Source organism: Solanum pennellii, chromosome 12 (assembly GCF_001406875.1).
Source record: "Solanum pennellii chromosome 12, SPENNV200".
NCBI lineage: Eukaryota > Viridiplantae > Streptophyta > Magnoliopsida > Solanales > Solanaceae > Solanum > Solanum pennellii.
In genome coordinates, this window is record NC_028648.1 from 10,269,776 (window position 1) to 10,291,096 (window position 21,321).

At 32.0% G+C, this 21,321-nt stretch overlaps 2 protein-coding genes and 1 pseudogene across 6 annotated transcripts; 2 read left to right on the forward strand and 1 right to left on the reverse strand.

Moving 5' to 3' along the window:
• Positions 1–1,668: 1,668 nt before the first annotated feature.
• On the reverse strand, positions 1,669–11,265 carry LOC107005385 (2-phytyl-1,4-beta-naphthoquinone methyltransferase, chloroplastic). 5 transcript variants are annotated; one of them, XR_003575861.1, is made up of 9 exons: positions 11,090–11,265; positions 10,930–10,994; positions 7,259–7,344; positions 6,468–6,526; positions 5,781–5,869; positions 5,353–5,548; positions 4,586–4,685; positions 3,784–3,957; positions 1,669–2,088 (listed from the first exon to the last, which is right to left on the reverse strand). XR_003575861.1 is itself a non-coding variant. In XM_027913897.1 (8 exons), exons 1-8 carry the CDS (start codon positions 11,216–11,218, stop codon positions 3,857–3,859), a joined length of 825 nt encoding a protein of 274 aa, XP_027769698.1. In that variant the 5' UTR covers positions 11,219–11,265; the 3' UTR covers positions 3,642–3,856. The 5 variants fall into 5 exon arrangements, 4 of the variants coding, with proteins under 4 accessions (XP_027769698.1, XP_015059455.1, XP_015059457.1 ...); XM_027913897.1 differs by lacking the exon at positions 1,669–2,088 and having other exon boundaries at positions 3,642–3,957; XM_015203969.2 differs by lacking the exons at positions 1,669–2,088; positions 6,468–6,526 and having other exon boundaries at positions 3,642–3,957; positions 7,254–7,344; positions 11,090–11,264.
• A 1,319-nt stretch (positions 11,266–12,584) lies between these two features.
• Positions 12,585–13,213, forward strand: LOC114075193 (annotated as a pseudogene).
• A 186-nt stretch (positions 13,214–13,399) lies between these two features.
• LOC107007076 lies at positions 13,400–13,970 on the forward strand. Its single transcript, XM_015205543.1, has 2 exons — positions 13,400–13,749; positions 13,832–13,970. Exons 1-2 carry the CDS (start codon positions 13,400–13,402, stop codon positions 13,968–13,970), a joined length of 489 nt encoding a protein of 162 aa, XP_015061029.1.
• Positions 13,971–21,321: the final 7,351 nt, after the last annotated feature.

The following is a 21,321-nucleotide window of genomic DNA, read 5'->3' on the forward strand; positions in this document are numbered from 1 at the left end:
AATAATAATAAAGAATAATAAAATAAACAATAATAATAATAGTAAAAAAAATTAAATATAAATAATAATAATATGAAAATAATAATAATAATAATAAAAATAATAATATAATGCTAATAATAATAATAAGAATAATTATAATAATTATAATAACAATAATAATGATGATATAATAATAATAATAAATAATGATGCACAAAAATATTATTAATAATAATAATAAATAATAATAACAATAAATAATATGTATAAAATATTAATAATAATAATAATATATAATAATATATAATAATAATAAAATAATATGAAAATAATAGAAATAATAATAATATATAATAACATATAATATATAATAATAATAATAAAGAATAATGAAATAATAATAATAATAATAGAATATTAATAATAATAATATTTAATAATAATAATAATAGAATATTATTATTATTAATAATAATAATATATTATAATAATATAATAATAATATTAATAAAGAATAATAAAATAAATAATAATAATAAAAAATAATAAAATATTAACAATACTAATAATAAATAACAATAATAATAATAATAAAATAATTATAATAATAATAATAATTAATAATAATAATAATATTAAAAATAATAATAATAATAATAATAATAAAAATAAAAAAAAATAAAAGAATTAAGGGTAAAAAGGTAATATACACGGTCAACATAAAATGACTTTTAAGTTGAAAAAAAAAAGCACCCTCACCTAGCTTTTAGCTTTTGACTTAAAATAAGTTACTTTGATATTTGTCAAACACTTTAATAAGTCAAAAACCGACTTTTAAGTCAGTTTGACCAGCTTTTAAGTCCATCCAAACAGGCTCTAAGTCATTTTTGACTTAAAATAAGTTTACTATGATATTTGTCAAACACTCTAATAAATCAAAAACTGACTCTTAAATTAATTTGACCAACTTTTAAGCCCATCCAAACAAGCTCTTAGTGGTTCTTACAATCACTTTCCAATTCCTAAAGTTCTAATTGAGTGTTTAATTGATCTATAATCCAAAAAAAATTTTAAGTGTAAAAGAATCCAATCATCTAAAAGATAATTGGTCTAATAATGCCTAAATCCCCAATTACTTCCCAAGGTAATAAAATGTCTAGGTAAATCTCCAAAATAATTTTTTTGGACAAAATGGGATTTTCGTACAGCCTAAAAAGGATTTTTTTTTTTTAAAAAAAAAATTGATACATCTTCCTAAGGATTTAGCTAGAGATATTATTCCTGTGGATAAATTTCCCAGAAACTAATTTTGTGCACAATGGTTCCAACTTTATCTGTGAAATTTGTTGGGAATATAATTTTCATAAGTAATATATTTTAATATTACAAAATTTAAAATTTTCGCAAGAAAATTTACAAGCGATAATTTTCCCCATATAATATCCCATGTAAAATACACTTCCCTAGTAGTGCTAGTACTACGTTTAACTTAATGTTTCAGTGTTAATCTATATATAAATCCCTTTGACCAAAAAAGAAGTAGTTATTCAGAGCCTTGTTCTTGATTCAAATTGTCAAAACACTTCCTTACTCTAAGTGGTGATATCTTTCTTCAGAATTTTCAACTTATGAAAGAGTAAAAAAAAAAAAAAAGGTGTACCCCTCACCATAGTCATGCCATCACTCTTTTACCCTGTTTAAGAAACTCTATTTAGTAGCCACATATTTCGAAGTAGAAGTAGTAAATAGTAGTTTCGCAATCACTACAGTTTGTGATTCTAAAGCACTTTTAGGAAAGTTAGTCGCTTCATTGCCCTAAAACTATCATTCCAACAACAACATATTCAATATAATCCTATAAGTGGAGTGTCGAGAGAGTAGAACCTTACCCCTTCCTTGGAAAGTAGAGAGGTTGTTTCAGAAATGTATCAGTTTGCAGCATACTGCCACTCTTATGCTACTCATAGGCCATAGCATAACTCCTCCCTTTCAAGATATGTACATAACCCCATAAGATGATAATTCCCTCCTACTGGCACATACCTTAACCTCTTCACAATCAGCAATCTTATTCCCCATACTTGTCTAGTCAATATCATCATCATTCTGCAAGTTGTCTCATGTAAGTAGATATTTCACAAGTTAATCAGCAGATTAAACACAGCATTTAGGGGTAGTTTGGTACAAAATGAATAACGCATGGATTAGTAATGCAGGGATTAGTAATGTATGGTTTATTTTTATCAAGTGTTTGGTTCATTATTTCCAATCCCAACTTGTATTTGAAATCAAATTCTTTAAAAATCTCTTTTCCAATTATACCCTTATATTATTATGTAATTGGGTCAAGGTAGATAATTATCGGAAAATATTTCTTTTATGACATTCTAACTAGCTATGAGAAGAATAATTTTGTTGTCCTGCTTTCAAGTTTTTACTTGAATTATTTGAGGATAAATAATTTTCATCTTAAAAATTTGATCACTAATAAAATGTCAATTTTTAAATTTAAAAAAGATAAACCAACTACTTTTAAAATTATAAAGACGGTCAACAATTGAAAAATTGAATAAACCATGTACATTTACACATAAAAAATTGCAAGTTATAATTTTAATGTGTATGTAATTTTTTTAAATTGTTCAAAATACGAATAATTAGTGATATATTTGTCTTTTAATTAGTAAATGTTAAATAACTCACATTTAAATTTGTATTGATTTGAATTAGATATATTTAGTTACAAATAAGTCTCTCTAAATAATTTGTAAACTAATTTATTTAAATAATTTTACTAGTACAAATATAAAACATAAAATCAAGAAATTAAAATAAAAATTAAAAAGATTTGAGGGATATTTTTGTCTTTATGTGCTTATCCCATGGTATTATATCTTATGTATTACTAATACCTCCAAATGAAAGGTATTAGTAATTCATCACATAATACCATGTACGATGTATTAACTAATCCATGGATTAGTTATACATAGGCTCACATTCCTACCAAACACAGTATTAAATTATACCACATATAATACATGAATTATTTCTTTTAATGCAGCCTACCAAACACCCTCTAATAGTGAAACACCGAAGGCCTATAACATACAAAGGCATTAAGGTAGTGTATGAATTAACAACATAGACACTTCCTTTTTAAGTATCTGAACAATCTCTTTTGTGGGACAAAAATCACACAAATTACATATTGAATCACAATAATTGATCTGCTATACATTTTCTGTTTGAACATCTCTGTTTTCCAGGGAGTTTCGGTTTGTCCCTCTTTTCCGCTAGGTTTTGGGGCCAAAAAAAGAGCAAAATGGCACGGGATAGGGGGTTAGTATTTTGTTTTTCTTTTTGATAATCGAGAAGTCCGTCTGTGACCCGCCCTTTGGACCAATCACAGCCTTCTAAACTCTGTGGATAATGGGTCTGCCCCTCTACCCTTCTCCACTTAAATACCATACTTCACTTTGCATGGTGCGGGGCTTGAACCTGTGACCTAAGTCACAAATCCTCCACCTTTTGCCACTTGAGCTAGACCTTGGGGGCGATAGGGGATTAGCTACTACAGAACAGATTTTTCTGAAAACTATAGCAGGCACTTATTAAAGCATCTTTTATAGCATAGTGCAAAAAGAGAGGGGAAAGGATTAGGAAACAGGCAACAAATAATGGTGCAGAATATATTATATAATCACATATCTTCAGTCAGTCAGGGTGAAATACTCAGTACACTAATAAACATGACTTGAAATCAATGGAAGAAGTATACTATTATCTATAGGCAAATACCACTCATTCCTCCTCTTACTGCATCTTTTCTCGTTTGTGAAGGCAAGTGGAGGATGAAGCACCTGAAGTCATTCTATCGAATGGCTACCAAATTTCCCATAAATCCAAATCCTATCTCAAAATGTTCGGCAGTGGAAAATCCTACTTCAAGAGCCAGCTTCTCTAACTCGTTTCCTGTATCACAAATCATCCATTTACCACGTATTAAAGACACAACAGGCAAGAATATTGGAAGAAGGTAAAGAGATTAGTCAATTTCCCTAAATTAAGGTTCTTTTCTTCTTCTTCATTTCATCAAGTAAGAGAATTTGATGTCAACTTCAGTCTGCTCTCTAATTGCTGTCTTACGTTTACCTTTCTTTTAAAAAAAACTTTTTACGGTTACAAGAGCTGATGGATGGGAAGTCAGGATTTATCTATTTTCTTCTTCAGCTCAGTATTCTCATGCACCATTATTTTCTCAATTTTTCTCCCCGATAGAGCCTCCAGTTCTAATAAAGTATTTTTGTAAGAAAGCAAGGGAGATGAATGAAGTTGAACCAAAAGAGAGTTGAGAAATACATGCCAATTGAATAGCATGTTTTTCTCCAGGAGACAATGAAGAAAACATGAAAGAGTAATTTTGAGAGGTGTATAAAATAAAATTTATTTAAGGCAGAGAGGTTACTCATGTTACTTCATTTCTAAATACAAAATTTAAATAACATATCACAACATAATGCATGAAGAAGGCTTCAGAACTGCTTACAGAAAAAGTGAATCAATTAAAACTGCTTAAACTATAGTGGTGAAAAGATCAGACCTGTCAGAAAGTCCTTGATAGAGCTTTTCAAGTATTTGTACTCATTTTCTAGGCCATAACCACTCGCTACAGGAACAACTATATTGTCGATCATCAATTCCTAAACAGAACATAAAACAAAATTAGACAAATGTTGTAATACTACTACTCATGATAAGCTGAAAAAGAAAACATTAAGAAGTTTGCCAAATAATAATCTGAGATGGAGATTCTGAAATCGTCCATAATGCAGAATAACAGATTAATCTCTGGAATTTGATGGATAGGGAAGTGGCTTGCTTTTCAACTTGTGAAGAAAAGTGGTCCCAACTGTACAGAGAACGAGCAGAGAATGTATGTGGATGCAGTTTCAGTGGATGGAAACTTTGCTGATATTATGTGGAGTAATATTCTTGACCTATACTACAGTTGATATCCAGTCACATTTGAACTACCCAACTTATGATGGGTGAAGATCACTATTTCTCTTCTGTATCATATAGTAATTTACCCCTTCCGCTGCCCCCACTTTTTCTACACCCTAAAAGAACATGATAAGCTTCAAGAGTATTATGTTTCCATTGTTGCATCAGTTTTGCTAAGTAACAACTAACAACATGTTCTGAATATAGACCAAAAGTTATTTACTGACTACATCCTTAAAAAAGACAGGGATGCATCCTTAAAGCACAGAAAGTTCTACATCAGATAAAACAAAAGATTATGAAACCAATAACTTCATACAATTTGTGGTGGTGGAGAAAAAGTATTAACCTGCCAACAACTACCTGAACTGTGGTGCTCAAGGGGTTGATACTCTTATTGAAGTCAAGAACAGATAATGTTGAGCCTGGTTTCAAAACTCGACATATCTCTGTCATAGCTCTATGTCTATCTACCACATTGCGTAACCCATAGCCAATAGTAACAGCATCAAAGGAGGAGTCAGGAAAAGGTAAATCAAGTGCATTGCCCTCCATCCACCTTCATAATATCATAATGTATTAATCTCTCACCGTACTCAGGGAACATGAAAAAGTAATTGGAAGGAGTAAGAGTACGGAAGATAATACACGTTTAACTGGTAAATGTAGTGTGTGAAATCATTTGGAACTTGAATAGATTTTATTTTCACAAGTGGATTTTGCTAAATGTGTTGGCAAATAACCTTCCAAACATTATCTGTTATATTGACAGTTTAATTACCAATGCTCACTTGATGTTCTTGTAACATGTCTTTGAACGTAATTTCTGCCGAGTCGAAGCGATTAATAATTGTTCATTTGAGAAATCAAGACCGACTGCCTGCAAAGCCACACATACTAATGAAAAGGCCAACTCAGTAAAATTTGACATCCGAAAATTCAGAAATTAAGATAACTAGCCTAAACTGCTTCGATCATGTAATCCAGTTACATTACAAAAACTTATGTAGATACAAAGCTTGCAAAATATAGTCAATAACAGAGAAAACACTTAATTTAGTGACATAAGAAATAAGAATTGTGTGGCTCCGCCGCGAGCAGATTTTTTTTATTTAATGTTTGAAACAAAAAAAGGAACATATAAATAGGTGTAAAGAGCAGATTTCTTTTCATCGGGAGCCAAACTCAAATGAAAGCAATGGACATTAGCAACCTGAAGACCCAAAAGCATGAAGATCACGGAAGGACAACAAAAAGAAACATTAATTATCAGGCAAGAGATTGACATCAGAAATATCATGAAGCCAATAATCTTTAGAAGAAGCAACAATTTAGGTCTCAATAATAATTATTACCCTGAAATCTCAGTGCAACAAGCTAAAATTTGTATGTGCTTCACATATTAAAATGCATTTGACATTCAGAAAGTTGAGTAATAACATAGGACAGGGTAAGCTGAGTATTGAAATAAGTAAAACCTGAACACTACTCCAGAGAACTTGTGAACTGCTAGATGATGTTATTCCATGAATGCTCACTAGAGGAGAAAACAAAAGTGACCTAACAAATCAGGACCTATTCAAACTAGAAGTGACAATATCACCAAAAAAGATCATTCAATAATTTCTTGTTTTTCCCTTTTTCAATGAGTAAAAAATACTAAAAGAATTATGCCAGAGATGGCTTCTCCTATGCTAAGTTGTAGGAGCCCTGGTTTTCTACAATGAGATTTTCATTATGCAGAAACAGACGCATAAAGAGACATTAATTTGCTACGTTATGAAGGATGTCGATTAGAAAAAAAGGTAATTGAACAGAAATAAGTAAATTTCTGATTCTCACAACAGTGAAAAAGATTCAACAACGGTAAAATGATCTCTTGATAACAAAACAACAGGTGCTATAAAACAGTTAATGGGGCACAAGTTTTTCTCTCCTCCTTGTAAGAATATTATCTTTCCTAACTTCTTATCTCCAGGTGATAGTCAAACGCCACAGTAACTCATATCCTATCTTTCCTATTTTTCTTATTGTTTTCATTTCTAACAAAAGAAAGGAAAAATGACTGTCTTGAAATCTTGGTATTCCATAGAGCCATCTGCTCAAATCAGCTTATTGAATTTCTCAGAATGGTCAATGAAAAACTGAGTTGCTTCTGAAATGGCGAATAGTAACTAAAAACCGCAATTACACAATGGAAGAACATAAGAATGAAAAATAGAATAAAAGCAAACCAGAGACGGCAAAAAGAAAGAGAAGGGGACCTTGCCATGGGGTCCAACTTTTTCAGACAGAAGGAACGTCAAATCCCCACTTCCACAACAGATATCTAGTACATCGTCCCCTTCTTTAGCTCTGCAATACAAGTTCAATTGTTCCAGCTTAACTAGGACATAAACATAGTCCAAAGCCAAGAATTATATGATTAAGAACAGAGTAGAAGATGCGGAAATTTCATCTGTCCTCTGTCTCTTTTTTCCATTTGAATGTATTTAAATAAGGCGCACTAACACTGTAACAATTTTTCCATCAATTAAACAGCGAACTACAGTTTATCGTAAGCATGGCCTATCAAAAGGAAAATGATATATTAGTCCGGATAACTTAAACACATTCCTAATGTCCGGCATGTTTTCACTTACCAAAAAATATTTTATTTCAATATTGACCATTATTAGTTTATTTACAATGCACAAGCATCTCATGCTTAACCTAGTGAGAGATGCAGCTCTTTCGATGTGGGTTCATCCGATCTTAGTATTTAATATACAAAATATAGATATATAATGCTTAAGCCAAGGGTCCTTCAGAAACACCTCTCTACCTCCATAAGGTTGGGATAATGTTTGTATCCACTCTACCCTTCCAAGACCCCACTTGTGGAATTTCATTGGGTACGTTGTTTATACTATTTAAATCATGGGCAACATTTGCAGACAGAAAAGAAGCTTCCATTTTTCTCGAATTGTATGAAGGACCAATAAGACAAAAGATACTGTCAGATGAAAGCATATGGCACTTCTCTTCATTTAGCAAAATACGAATGGTCCCAAAGAAACAGGTGAGATTATGTAATATCAGTTTCTACTGGGACAACACTACTCAATTTTCTGGTTTACATATTTATTGTTTTTAAATCTAAAAATCACTTCTATAAATGTATATGAAAAAAAAGAAGGGAAAAGGGTCAAAAATACCCCCAACTTTGAATTATTGTTTAAATTTACCCTCACCGTTAAAATAAAGTTAATTTACCCCTCGCCGTTAAAATAAAGTTAATTTTACCCCTCCTATTACTAAATTCACCAAATTTACCCCTCATTAGACGGATTGACCCGAAATTTTTTTTAAAAACCCTATTCCTTATTTTAACCCAATAACCCGACTCTATTTAAAATAACTCGATCCATTCTTCCAAATCTCCTATACCCATTTACCCATTCTCTTAAATCTCCCTTTATTTTAAAATAATATTTGTATATAAATTAAAAATATTTATTTTTTCAAAAAAAAAATATTTTCCTTAGTAAGAAATGCACCCTTAATTCTGCTACTCTGCATCATTAGAATGAGACACCATTCTTTGCATAAATGTTTACTTAATAAGAAAGCTAAACCATCTCTTTCCACTAATAAGTTTAGTGGTAGTATCAGTGCACAATCAAAAGCGTAGAAGCAAAAAAAACTCCATAGAGTTCATTTCCGAACATATAATCACCTGAGAGACACGAAGATATATAGATACTGGAGTTCATTTTTTGGATCACCATCTTAACAGATTTTGTCCTCCATAGAGTTCCCAAGCTCCATCACCTTCGGGGCCTTCAAATTTCCCGACTATTGAGTGGCAGTCTATTGCCTTTGTAAATGGAGATTTGGGAGAATGGGGTCGGGTTATTTTAAACTGTGTCGGGTTATTGGGTTAAAATAAGGAATAAGGTTTTTTTTAAAAATTCGGGTCAATTTGGGTCAATTCGTCTAATGAGGGGTAAATTTGGTGAATTTAATAATGGAAGGGGTAAAACTAACTTTATTTTAACGGTGAGGGGTAAAATTGACTTTATTTTAACGGCGAGGGAAAATTTAAACAATAAATCAAAGTTGGGGGATATTTTTGACCCTTTTCCCAAAAAAAAAATATACACTCAAAGAGAAAATTTTGACATCAATGTCATATCCAATGGTTACTGTAAGCATTTAAATTCAATTGGATTCAAATTCATAAAATATGGACTACATTTTAAATCCAAGATATATTAGTCCAAATAAATATTGTTGACTAATATAATTTGATAAATTATTTGAGTCCAATAAATATAAATTTGACTAAAGATTCAGTTTCATTGGGCTAATCCATTTATTTGGGATACAAATTATGAGCCACTTCGTTAGCCAACACGTAGTCTTATTCTAGAGGCCAAACTTGTGTTAAATGTAAATTGACGAGGCACATCAAGTTAAATGAACAAGCCAAAATAATTTGACATCCCTAGTCAGATCAAAGGCTAATGAAAATGTGAGATATGTACAAGTGGCATGATCCGACCAATCAAATGTAGTCTTTTCACTGCTTCAACTTGATTGGTCAGTGATTCAAGTCAACTTATCAAAGAAACGATTTTTTCATCATCACAACTCTTCTTCCCCACAACTCTTTTTCAATGTAGGATAAAATTTATTAATGATGTACCAAGATTGTACAGAAATTACAGTCGGAAGAGAAACTCAGCCAGCCCAACCATTGCATGATTCTTCCTTAAATATCTAGGAAATCAAGATATTGATCTATATCCTTTTACAAGTCCTCCTTATGCCAAATTGTAAAGATTATAAATACAGTTGTTTTTTACCACTAAATATGACTTTTTTTGCCTTCAAAACATATATTGTTTCTCTTCAACCTTAGAGTCCACAAAATACAAAGCAGAATAGTTCTCTGAATTTGTTTCAGACTCTCTGTCTTTCATAACTATAAATAGGGATACTCATAATTCAAACAAGGGACAAGACTTCAGAAAAATAAACAAGAGAAAGCTTGTGGATCAACGGCTATAAATTTATCTACAAGCTACAAAAGATTAAATAATTCCTCTACAAGTTTCAAATACTAAACGATCAAAAACGAAGGCAAATCAAATACCAAGACATCAAGATCAAAGTTACTTGTTCCTGAGATAATTATTCTGCGTGGCGGTCATCAAAGCACTTGTGACAACTAAATCAAATCCACATTTTAGTTCAAGGTTATAATTCAAAATCAAACTCAAAGCACCTTGAATTCACATATAAATCAAGTTCAAGATCAAAGCTCAAAGGCCATAAACTTATTTCAGAAAAGAGGAATTATAGAGATTGTAATATTCACTGTATTGAAATGGAATACTACTACTGTTACAATATTTTTCTTGACACGAAATTTATTGTCTCAGTATCATGTTAAATGGGACATAAACAGTACTCTGTCTTAGTTCATATTAAGTGAACTGTTGAAAAGGGGGAGCTAGGTGCAGGTTTGTGGATTCGAACGAACCCAGTAGGACCATGTATTTGTACTAGAAAATTAAATAAATATATAAGTATACGTCATGTTTCTATGCACTTTTGCACTATTTATCATTTATCTATGGCCATTGCCCATATTAACTTGTGAACCTCTAAGAAAATTTGATTAACGATTCAGTGGTAAGGAAGGAAATATGGAAATGCTTTTCACACTAGAATTGTGGGTTCGAACCCCCTCTTTGTACAAAAATGACACACCTGTTTCCTTAGAAAATGTAAAGTAGTGAATAAACTCATATATTAAATATGGAGAAAAACTCAACAATTCTCTAAAACATTGAATGATTCATTTATTTCGAACAATAAAAAAAGTTCGAACAATTAACCTAATATGAACTAGAGGGATTATTAAATAGGAGAAAGGGGAATAGGTTTTACCCGCTCCAGGAAACAGCCATTCTTTTCCATATGCGGTGTTGGCCCAAACTGAGAAGATCATTCAACTGCAAGCATTAAAATTGTGCAAACAATAAACATATAGCTATGAAGGAAGTGACAAATGGAATAGTGAATGGAGGAGAGGTAGCGCAGTGCGCACATTATCATAAACAGGGGCAATGCGGTTAAACAGGGCTTGCCGGTCGGCGGAACATCGGATTAACAACTTGCCTGTTGGCCGGAAACTGGGACGGGGAAGTGAAGAAAGAGGAACGTGAAGGGAAGCCATTGTCCCTTTGATGATGACTTTTTGTATTTTAAAGGATAATGTAAGTTGAGAAAATTAAGCCAAGGTGTCAAATAAGTCTCCTTTTTGTTTTTGGTGATAGATTGATCAAGAGCCGGTCAAATTTTCTTTAAAATGTAGTTAACTAATTATGGGACTAAATTAATATTTTCAAAAATTTTTAATCTTTTATAAAATACAAAAAAAACACACTTTTATAATTCAAACCAAATCATTTAAAAAGAAAAATTTTCATCTTCCCTCCTCTCTTCTCTCTCTTCTTTTCTTCATCTTCTTCCTTAGAAATTCGGAAATCCGTCATTACTCTTCTTCTGCAGTCGTTACTCTTCCTCTTCAGTCCTCCATTACTCTCTCATCTTTCTGATCTATAATCGTGTTCGACTAGAAATGAGTAAGTTATTTTTTGAAATACTTTACAATTTTTGAAGTTTTTTTCTTGGATTAATGAACAATAAAATGTTCTGTAGGTGTAAAAACTGAATAATCGACTTAACGGTGTGTATTATTTATCATTTTTGAAAGAAAATTAGCCAACTCAAAAAATCCTTATTTTGAGGAAATGTATCTGTAATGTTATCATTTAGTGAAAAGTCATTTTTTGTTGCTGTTGTTGTTCTTTTTTTGGCCATTTTGTTGATATGATTTTAATGTATGTTGCCACATTTTAGTGATATGTTGGTCATCTGTTGCCACATATAATTCAAATGTTGCAATAATCAGTACAGATGTGTCAACATATGATGCATCTGTTGCTACATAAGATGTATATGTTGCGCAACAGCAGGTACATATGTGGCAACATAGTGTTAATTTATCGCAACAGACTATCCATCGGTTGCAACATACTGCTAATATTATTTTATAATGAATTGTAAATTGATATGTTGGTCATCTGCTGCCACATAGGATTCAAATATTGCAATAATCTGTATAGATGTATCAACATATGATGCATCTGTTCCTACATAAGATGGATATGTTGCGCAACAGCAGGTACATATGTGGCAACATAATGTTAATTTATCGCAGTAGACTATCCATCGGTTGCAACATACTGCTATTATTATTTTATAATGAATTGTAAAATCTCAAATTTTTTTATTTACCTTGTTGATGAAATGATACAAGAAGCTTCATTCATGTCAACAACTCAATCTTCTAATATGAAATGCTCTTTTAGTCTATGCGAAGAATGTGAGCAGCAACATGATTATTTTATTAATCATGTTAAAAACTCACTGCTATTTTCAAGGAAATGTCTTATAATATTGATGTGCAAAGATTCAAGAAGACTTTATAGCCTTTGAAATGTAGGAGATTGAAAAAATCTATTTCTCAAACACTTTCTATGATTATTGAGAAGAAAGAAAAGGAGAAGGCAAAGGAGGAGAAGGAGAGGGAGAAGAAGGCAAATGAAGAGAAGGAGAAGGAGAAGAAGGCAAAATAGGAGAAGGAGAAGAAGAAGAAGGCAAAGGAGATGGAGATGGAGAAGCAGAAGGAGAAGGAGAAGGAGAAGGAGAAGGAGAAGCAGAAAGAAAAAGCGAAAGCGAAAAAGAAAGGGAAGAAAGTCGAAGTTGTCAGTTGTGATGTGAAGCGACAATATCCATTTGAAGGTTTTAACATTGACGGCGAGGGTCCAACTGAACTAATGTCATCCTTCTCGCAATGGATAAAAGAGGGTCTTTACAAGCATCATGCAAAAAAGTAAGTAAAGTAAAGCAAGTAAAGTCGTTCAACTGTTATTAGAATTTCTTCTTGTTGTCCAATATATAATGATTTATAATGATTACACAATTGCAGAGGAAACAAGGAGGATCACTACTTATCCAATTGCTCAAAACTTGAATTTGACGAACTTGATTTAGTAGTTACATTTCTGATGAATAAGAACTGGTTCTACGTAATGCTCAACCCAATAGGTGCTGGAATGATGAGGTAAATCCATGATCACTTTTATATGTACCGTTTAGTACATGAATATATGCAATTAAATTGATACACTTGTTTGATGCATGTGTGCAGTATGTGGATGTCATATTTTACTATTTGCGTAAGAAGTCGATGCAAAACATTCAATTTGAATATCAATATACCATCACTAGTTATTTTTTCAAAACATACATTGACAATTCTAGTGAATATGAGGATAAAATCATTGACATAATGAAAGGGTATGCTATACCTTCTAAAATGCCTTGGCACTTGACGGATGATGTTTATGTCCCTGTAAATAGTAATGGGGAATTTCATTGGGTCTTGGCAGTCGTTGCATTGAAGGAACGGTGCATAAAAGTGTATGATTCCATGTTCTCAAATAGGTCTAATAGAAAACTATTCTCCGAGATTCAAAAGATGGCTACAATGTTGCCAAAGTACCTTGAGTTGAGTGGATTTTATGAGCAAAATGAGCGAACCAACTGGTCAGTTCTTAAATGTTATCAAGGAAAGAACAAATCTCACCCATTTGAAGTCAGTCATGTTACTGGTATTGCCCAACAAGAAATCAGTAGTCTGTAAGTATCACAATATTATTTTGTCTTATGACTATCGGAATGTAATGGTATTATATTTTCTGATTGATGATATACCATGCAGAGATTGTGAAATTTTTGTTGCTGCATACGCTGAGTATTTGAGTGATGGATTACAAGTACCATCATGTGGAATTAATGTTGACACCCTTCGCTTGAGATATGCTTCACGCTTATGGAATTATGGGATTGTAAAGGCTTGAAATGGTTACGTTAGTAATAATGAAGACCCAGAGATGTGTAGAACCAAAAAATAATCTAAGATCGATGAAAATGTTGAGTTTACAACCATTGATTAGATAGGTGGTTATGTATATCATATCATTGTGAATTACCTTTTTGTTGATAAGTTGTATAAAACAATTGGTGAAATGTTAATTAAAATGTAATTTCGCTAGTAATAAACACGACAAAATTATATGTTGCAACAGTTCGTATATATGTAGCAACAGATAGTATATATGTAGCAACAGATAGTATATATGTTGCGACAGATACTATATCTGTAGCAACAGATAGTATATATGTAGCGACAGTTCGTATATATGTAGCAACAGATAGTATATATGTAGCAACATACGTCCACAATTTGAACTGTCAAAATTAAAAAAAAAATTAAACGGCTTTATTTTCATTTTCTCTCTCTCCTCTCTCCTCTCTTCTATAAATGTCGTTTCGTATTCCACAAGATTTATTTATTTATACTAATTTCTCTTCTATATATGTAATTTCTTTAGTAATAAACACAAAAAAATTATATGTTACAACAGTCAGTATATATGTAGCAACAGATAGTATATATGTTGCGACAGATACTATATCTGTAGCAACAGATAGTATATATGTTGCGACAGATACTATATCTGTAGCAACAGATAGTATATATGTTGCGACAGATACTATATCTGTAGCAACAGATAGTATATATGTTGCGACAGATACTATATCTGTAGCAACAGATAGTATATATGTTGCGACAGATACTATATCTGTAGCAACAGATAGTATATATGTTGCGACAGATACTATATCTGTAGCAACAGATAGTATATATGTTGCGACAGATACTATATCTGTAGCAACAGATAGTATATATGTTGCGACAGATACTATATCTGTAGCAACAGATAGTATATATGTTGCGACAGATACTATATCTGTAGCAACAGATAGTATATATGTTGCGACAGATACTATATCTGTAGCAACAGATAGTATATATGTTGCGACAGATACTATATCTGTAGCAACAGATAGTATATATGTTGCGACAGATACTATATCTGTAGCAACAGATAGTATATATGTTGCGACAGATACTATATCTGTAGCAACAGATAGTATATATGTTGCGACAGATACTATATCTGTAGCAACAGATAGTATATATGTTGCGACAGATACTATATCTGTAGCAACAGATAGTATATATGTTGCGACAGATACTATATCTGTAGCAACAGATAGTATATATGTTGCGACAGATACTATATCTGTAGCAACAGATAGTATATATGTTGCGACAGATACTATATCTGTAGCAACAGATAGTATATATGTTGCGACAGATACTATATCTGTAGCAACAGATAGTATATATGTTGCGACAGATACTATATCTGTAGCAACAGATAGTATATATGTTGCGACAGATACTATATCTGTAGCAACAGATAGTATATATGTTGCGACAGATACTATATCTGTAGCAACAGATAGTATATATGTTGCGACAGATACTATATCTGTAGCAACAGATAGTATATATGTTGCGACAGATACTATATCTGTAGCAACAGATAGTATATATGTTGCGACAGATACTATATCTGTAGCAACAGATAGTATATATGTTGCGACAGATACTATATCTGTAGCAACAGATAGTATATATGTTGCGACAGATACTATATCTGTAGCAACAGATAGTATATATGTTGCGACAGATACTATATCTGTAGCAACAGATAGTATATATGTTGCGACAGATACTATATCTGTAGCAACAGATAGTATATATGTTGCGACAGATACTATATCTGTAGCAACAGATAGTATATATGTTGCGACAGATACTATATCTGTAGCAACAGATAGTATATATGTTGCGACAGATACTATATCTGTAGCAACAGATAGTATATATGTTGCGACAGATACTATATCTGTAGCAACAGATAGTATATATGTTGCGACAGATACTATATCTGTAGCAACAGATAGTATATATGTTGCGACAGATACTATATCTGTAGCAACAGATAGTATATATGTTGCGACAGATACTATATCTGTAGCAACAGATAGTATATATGTTGCGACAGATACTATATCTGTAGCAACAGATAGTATATATGTTGCGACAGATACTATATCTGTAGCAACAGATAGTATATATGTTGCGACAGATACTATATCTGTAGCAACAGATAGTATATATGTTGCGACAGATACTATATCTGTAGCAACAGATAGTATATATGTTGCGACAGATACTATATCTGTAGCAACAGATAGTATATATGTAGCGACAGTTCGTATATATGTAGCAACAGATAGGATATATGTAGCAACATACGTCCACAATTTGAACTGTCAAAATTAAAAAAAAAATTAAACGGCTTTATTTTCATTTTCTCTCTCTCCTCTCTCCTCTCTTCTATAAATGTCGTTTCGTATTCCACAAGATTTATTTATTTATACTAATTTCTCTTCTATATATGTAATTTCTTTAGTAATAAACACAAAAAAATTATATGTTACAACAGTCAGTATATATGTAGCAACATATATTATATATGTAGCAACATATGTCACAGTTGAATTGTCAAAATTAAAAAAAAATTGAACGGTTTTAATTTTCATTTTCCTTCTCTCCTCTCTCTTCTATAAATGTCGTTTCGTATTCCACAAGATTTATTTATTTATACTAATTTCTCTTCTATATATGTAAATTCTGTAGTAATAAACACGAAAAAATTATATGTTGCAACAGTTAGTATATATGTAGCAACATATGTCACATTTTGAATTGTCAAAATTAAAAAAAAAATTGAACGGTTTTAATTTTCATTTTCCCTCTCTCCTCTCTCCTCTCTCTTCTATAAATGTCATTTCGTATTCCACAAAATTTATTTATTTCTTCTCTATTTCCAACTTCTCTTTCTTCTCTTCGATTCTCTTAGTCCTTCCTTCACAGATCATCTTCTACAGCAAGGCGGTGTTGTCCTCACAATTTCTACTTTATCGTTGATATATATCTTCTCAGGTAAGGTAACATTTAATTAGGGTTTGAAATGCATGTGCTTATAATGGCTCCTGTCAAAAGAAAACTTGATATTGATACATCTGACCAAACAAAGATCCAGAAGAAGGCTAGGTCTAAAATTCATAGGAAGAGGAACGAAAATACTACACTTTTAGAAAAACTTGCAACTAAAGCGGTTTCTTCTTCTCAAGCAGAAGTAGAATTTTATCAAAAAAGAATATGAACAAAGACAAGTAGCGAAGGAAGAAGATGGAAAACAAGAAGTTGAGGAACAAGGGAAAATAAATGAAGTTCAGGAAGAAGAAGGGGAAAATACAGAAGTAGTAGTTGTGGCACAACAAGAAAAAATAAATGAAGTTCATGAAGAAGAACAAGAACTTCATGAAGAGTTCAATGCTAGTGGTGATGATGAGATTAAAATCATCAATGCAGACACTTTCCCTGTGCATCTGCAGCCAGATGCTAATGGTGACAGCATCATTAAGTCAGTCCTGGGAATACCTTTCGTCAAATTCAGGAACATGACAAGCCTAACAGTTTGGTGGAAAGACTGGGTAATCCTACTTTTTATATTATTAACTATTTCTTATGTCTTTTCAGTAAGTACTCTTCCTAACTATTTAATATTATTTTTTGTTTCAGTATATTGACGAAATTCTTAACCTCATGCGTCAGAGGCATTGGAAATACTCGGACTATTATGATCCCAGAGATAAAATCCTGGATCTCAACTTCTGTATGAACTTCCTACATAGATATAATTAAATGAGCGATGAGGCAACAATGTCAGGTGGTAAAAGCATAAGTCAGTAACTAGATGACTTTGTATGGGATGATGATATGATTGACTATGTCAGGGGTATTAGGACAACTGCTGGAGGCATGCAAAAAGGATTTTGACAGTCATGAACATTTCGGGTAATCATTTCGTGATTGTCGAGATTCTCTTACACGAGGGATTGATCAATATTTATGACTGCAACCTGCTGGTTACGAAAAATGACAAGCTTTTCACACTCATACAACCTGTCTTCGAGCTGCTGCCTAAATTGCTGAAACAGTGTGGAATAATGAATCATTTGCCAGAGAAGTTGCTCACTCAACCATGGAATTTTAACGATCGAATAGAATCTATGGTACAAAATGCAAGTGGAGCGGCGTGCGGGTCATATTCCATTGCATTTATTGAGCACTTATTAGTCGGACAGAATTGCATCCACCCAGTTCACTTTTATGTGACAATCTAATTGAACGGATGCAATATATTTGGGTTAATGGGATAATATCTCAGTGCTTAAAGCCTTGACATTATGCTTGTAATTAAAGACAATGTTTAATTTATCAAATATGTTATTTTATTTTATCTTAAAGACAATGTAATTAAAGACAATGTTTATTTTATCGATTTGTCTATCACAACATTTGGAATATGTCACTACAGATGATTCGTATATCACAATATTTGAGTCCAATATTGCTACAGATGATTATATGTAGCAACATTTGTTGCATATGTTGCTACAAATGATTTTATGTAGCAACATTTGAGTTAGAATTTGCTACAGCTGATGCGTATATCGCAACATTCGCTGCATCACGACATGTGGCATATATTGCTACAAACGAATCAATTGTAGCAACATTTGAGTCATATGTTGGTATAGGTGATTATATGTAGCAACATTTGAGTTAGATGCTGCTACAAATGATTATATGTAGCAACATCTGAGTCATATGTTGCTACAACTGATTCATCTGTAGCAACATTCGTTCATCAAGACATGTGGCATATGTTGCTACAGACGAATCAGCTGTAGCAACATTTGAGTCATATGTTGGTATAGGTGATTATATGTAGGAACATTTGAGTCAGATGTTGCTACAGATGATTATATGTAGCAACATCTGAGTCATATGATGCTACAGCTGATTCGTCTTTAGCAACATTCGTCCATCACGACATGTGGTATATGTTGCTACAGACGAATCAGTTGTAGCAACATTTGAGTCATATGTTGGTATAGGTGATTATATGTAGCAACATTTGAGTCATATGTTGGTATAGGTGATTATATGTAGCAACATTTGAGTCAGATGTTGCAAAAGATGATTATATGTAGCAACATCTGAGTCATATGTTGCTACAGCTGAAGCGTATATTGCAATATTCGTCCGTCACGACTACATAATAATTTGTTGTTTGATCAAGAGTGCAAAACTACGTCTATTTAATTCCACAACTATGATAATTGTATTGGTTGTACACAACTACATAATAATTTTGTATCCTCTACAAAATTCTTCTTGGCAATGCTTAAAAATACAAGTAAAAAAACAAAGAACACCAACATTAGCTTCCAGATGCTACAACATTTGGTCTTTTTCTTCTCCTTCATCCACCATTCGGTACTTCTTTTGATATGATTTTCATCAATAGTGTCCAACTCCTTAATTTTGTTCGCTAATCGGAGAATAACGAACTTAATGTCTTCACGATCCCTCCATCTAAAGAAGTTGCATGAATTCTCCTAAAATACCACAAAGAAATAAATTTTAATTAAAAAAAAAGAAAAAGATCTGAAATCTCCAAAATATTTTAGAAATAAACACACATACACGATATCATGGACAAGACCAAAATCTGCGACCTGAATTGTCTTTTGACCATGAAGTTTGCATTGAAAGTAGATCTCCATGTTTGCAATACATTTTGACATTCAACATAGTATCATTTTCATCATTACAAATTTGATTTAGTATAGCATTTGACATCATACCATTGGAGTACCAAATTTGATTTAACCAAAGGCAAATCAAATATAGAACAGTGTGACTAACAGAAAATCAAATTAGATTTGAAAAAAAGACGCCAAAACTGAAGCGACAAAGATGAAAAATTTGAAAACCCTATTCTTGAAATGAAAATGAAAACATATTCTAGAATGGGTTGGGCCTATTTTACTTTTTTTTTAAAAACAGAATGGACTTTGCCTATCATTGGACCACTTTTAAAAAGGAGTCATTTGTTATAATTATATGTTGCAACAGTTTCGTTATATTTTGCGAATTTAACAACAGAAACTGCATATGTTGCTACAGATAAAAAATCAAGGAGACACTAATAGACGATTTTATCGATTTAGGAAAGATAAAATGGTAATTTGAACAAAATTTTAGTGATTTAAAACATAAATAACCAATAATAATAAGGTATAACATTTGGAACAATGATTTAGAAGGGTGTTATATAATTATCATATGGATTTACTAGGACAATGTATGATGAACTAGTGAGATGATTGTCTTTATAAATATAATTGCTATAATCGAATGGACAGTGGTGTTAACGACCATAATTTGTTACTTAGACATGTTGTAAGACTATATATTGGTGTTACATATCGAATTACGTGACAATTTAATTGAATTAAGCCCCAAAAGAGTCATTTGTTATAATTATATGTTGCAACAGTTTCTTATATGTTGCGAATTCAACAACAGAAACTGCATATGTTGCTACAGATGAAAAATCAAGGAGACACTAATAGACGATTCGATCGATTTAGGAAAGGAAAAATGGAAATTTGAACCAAATTTTAGTGATTTAGAACCTAAATAATCAATACTAATAAGGTATAACATTTGGAACAACGATTTAGAAGGGTGTTATATAACTATCATATGGATTTACTAGGACAATGTATGATGAACTAGTGAGATGATTGTCTTTATAAATATAATTGCTATAATCCAATGGAGAGTGTTGTTAACGACCATAATTTGTTACTTAGACATGTTGTAGGACTATATATTGGTGTTACATATCAAATTACGTTACAATTTAATTGAATTAAGCCCCAAAATAGTCATTTGTTATAAATATATGTTGCAACAGTTTCTTATATGTTGCAAATTTAACAATAGAAGCTGCATATGTTGCTAGAGATGAAAAATCAAGGAGACACTAATAGACGATTCGATCGATTTAGAACATAATATCAATAATAATAAGGTATAACAATGAAGAGTGTTGTGTACGACCATAATTTGTTATATCATAATTTGAAAATAAGTACGAAACAAGTGAAGACAACATTTTCACCATATGTAATTGTAACGACCTGTTTAGTCGTTTTAAGCAGCAGATTTTATTTCTGGAAAAACTGTCTGAGTCGACGGAACCCACGACGGACCGTCATGGGCACGACGGGCCGTCGAGGGGGTCTCGTTCCAAAACACTTAGAATTCTGAAATTTGGGTACTGAAATCGACTCTCTGAACTTCGT

What these genes read in the sequence shown, in the direction of transcription:
- LOC107007076 (XM_015205543.1), top strand. Translation starts at nt 13,400, where the DNA reads ATGAAAGGGTATGCTATACCTTCTAAAATGCCTTGGCACTTGACGGAT. An exon ending in CAACAAGAAATCAGTAGTCT is followed by an intron (nt 13,750 to 13,831) that starts GTAAGTATCACA and finishes TATACCATGCAG; the next exon opens with AGATTGTGAAATTTTTGTTG.
- LOC107005385 (XM_027913897.1), bottom strand. Translation starts at nt 11,218, where the DNA reads ATGGCTTCCCTTCACGTTCCTCTTTCTTCACTTCCCCGTCCCAGTTTC. An exon ending in TTGCCCCTGTTTATGATAAT is followed by an intron (nt 10,995 to 11,089) that starts GTGCGCACTGCG and finishes TAATGCTTGCAG; the next exon opens with TTGAATGATCTTCTCAGTTT. An exon ending in TGAAAAAGTTGGACCCCATG is followed by an intron (nt 6,527 to 7,258) that starts GCAAGGTCCCCT and finishes TTTCTCCTCTAG; the next exon opens with TGAGCATTCATGGAATAACA.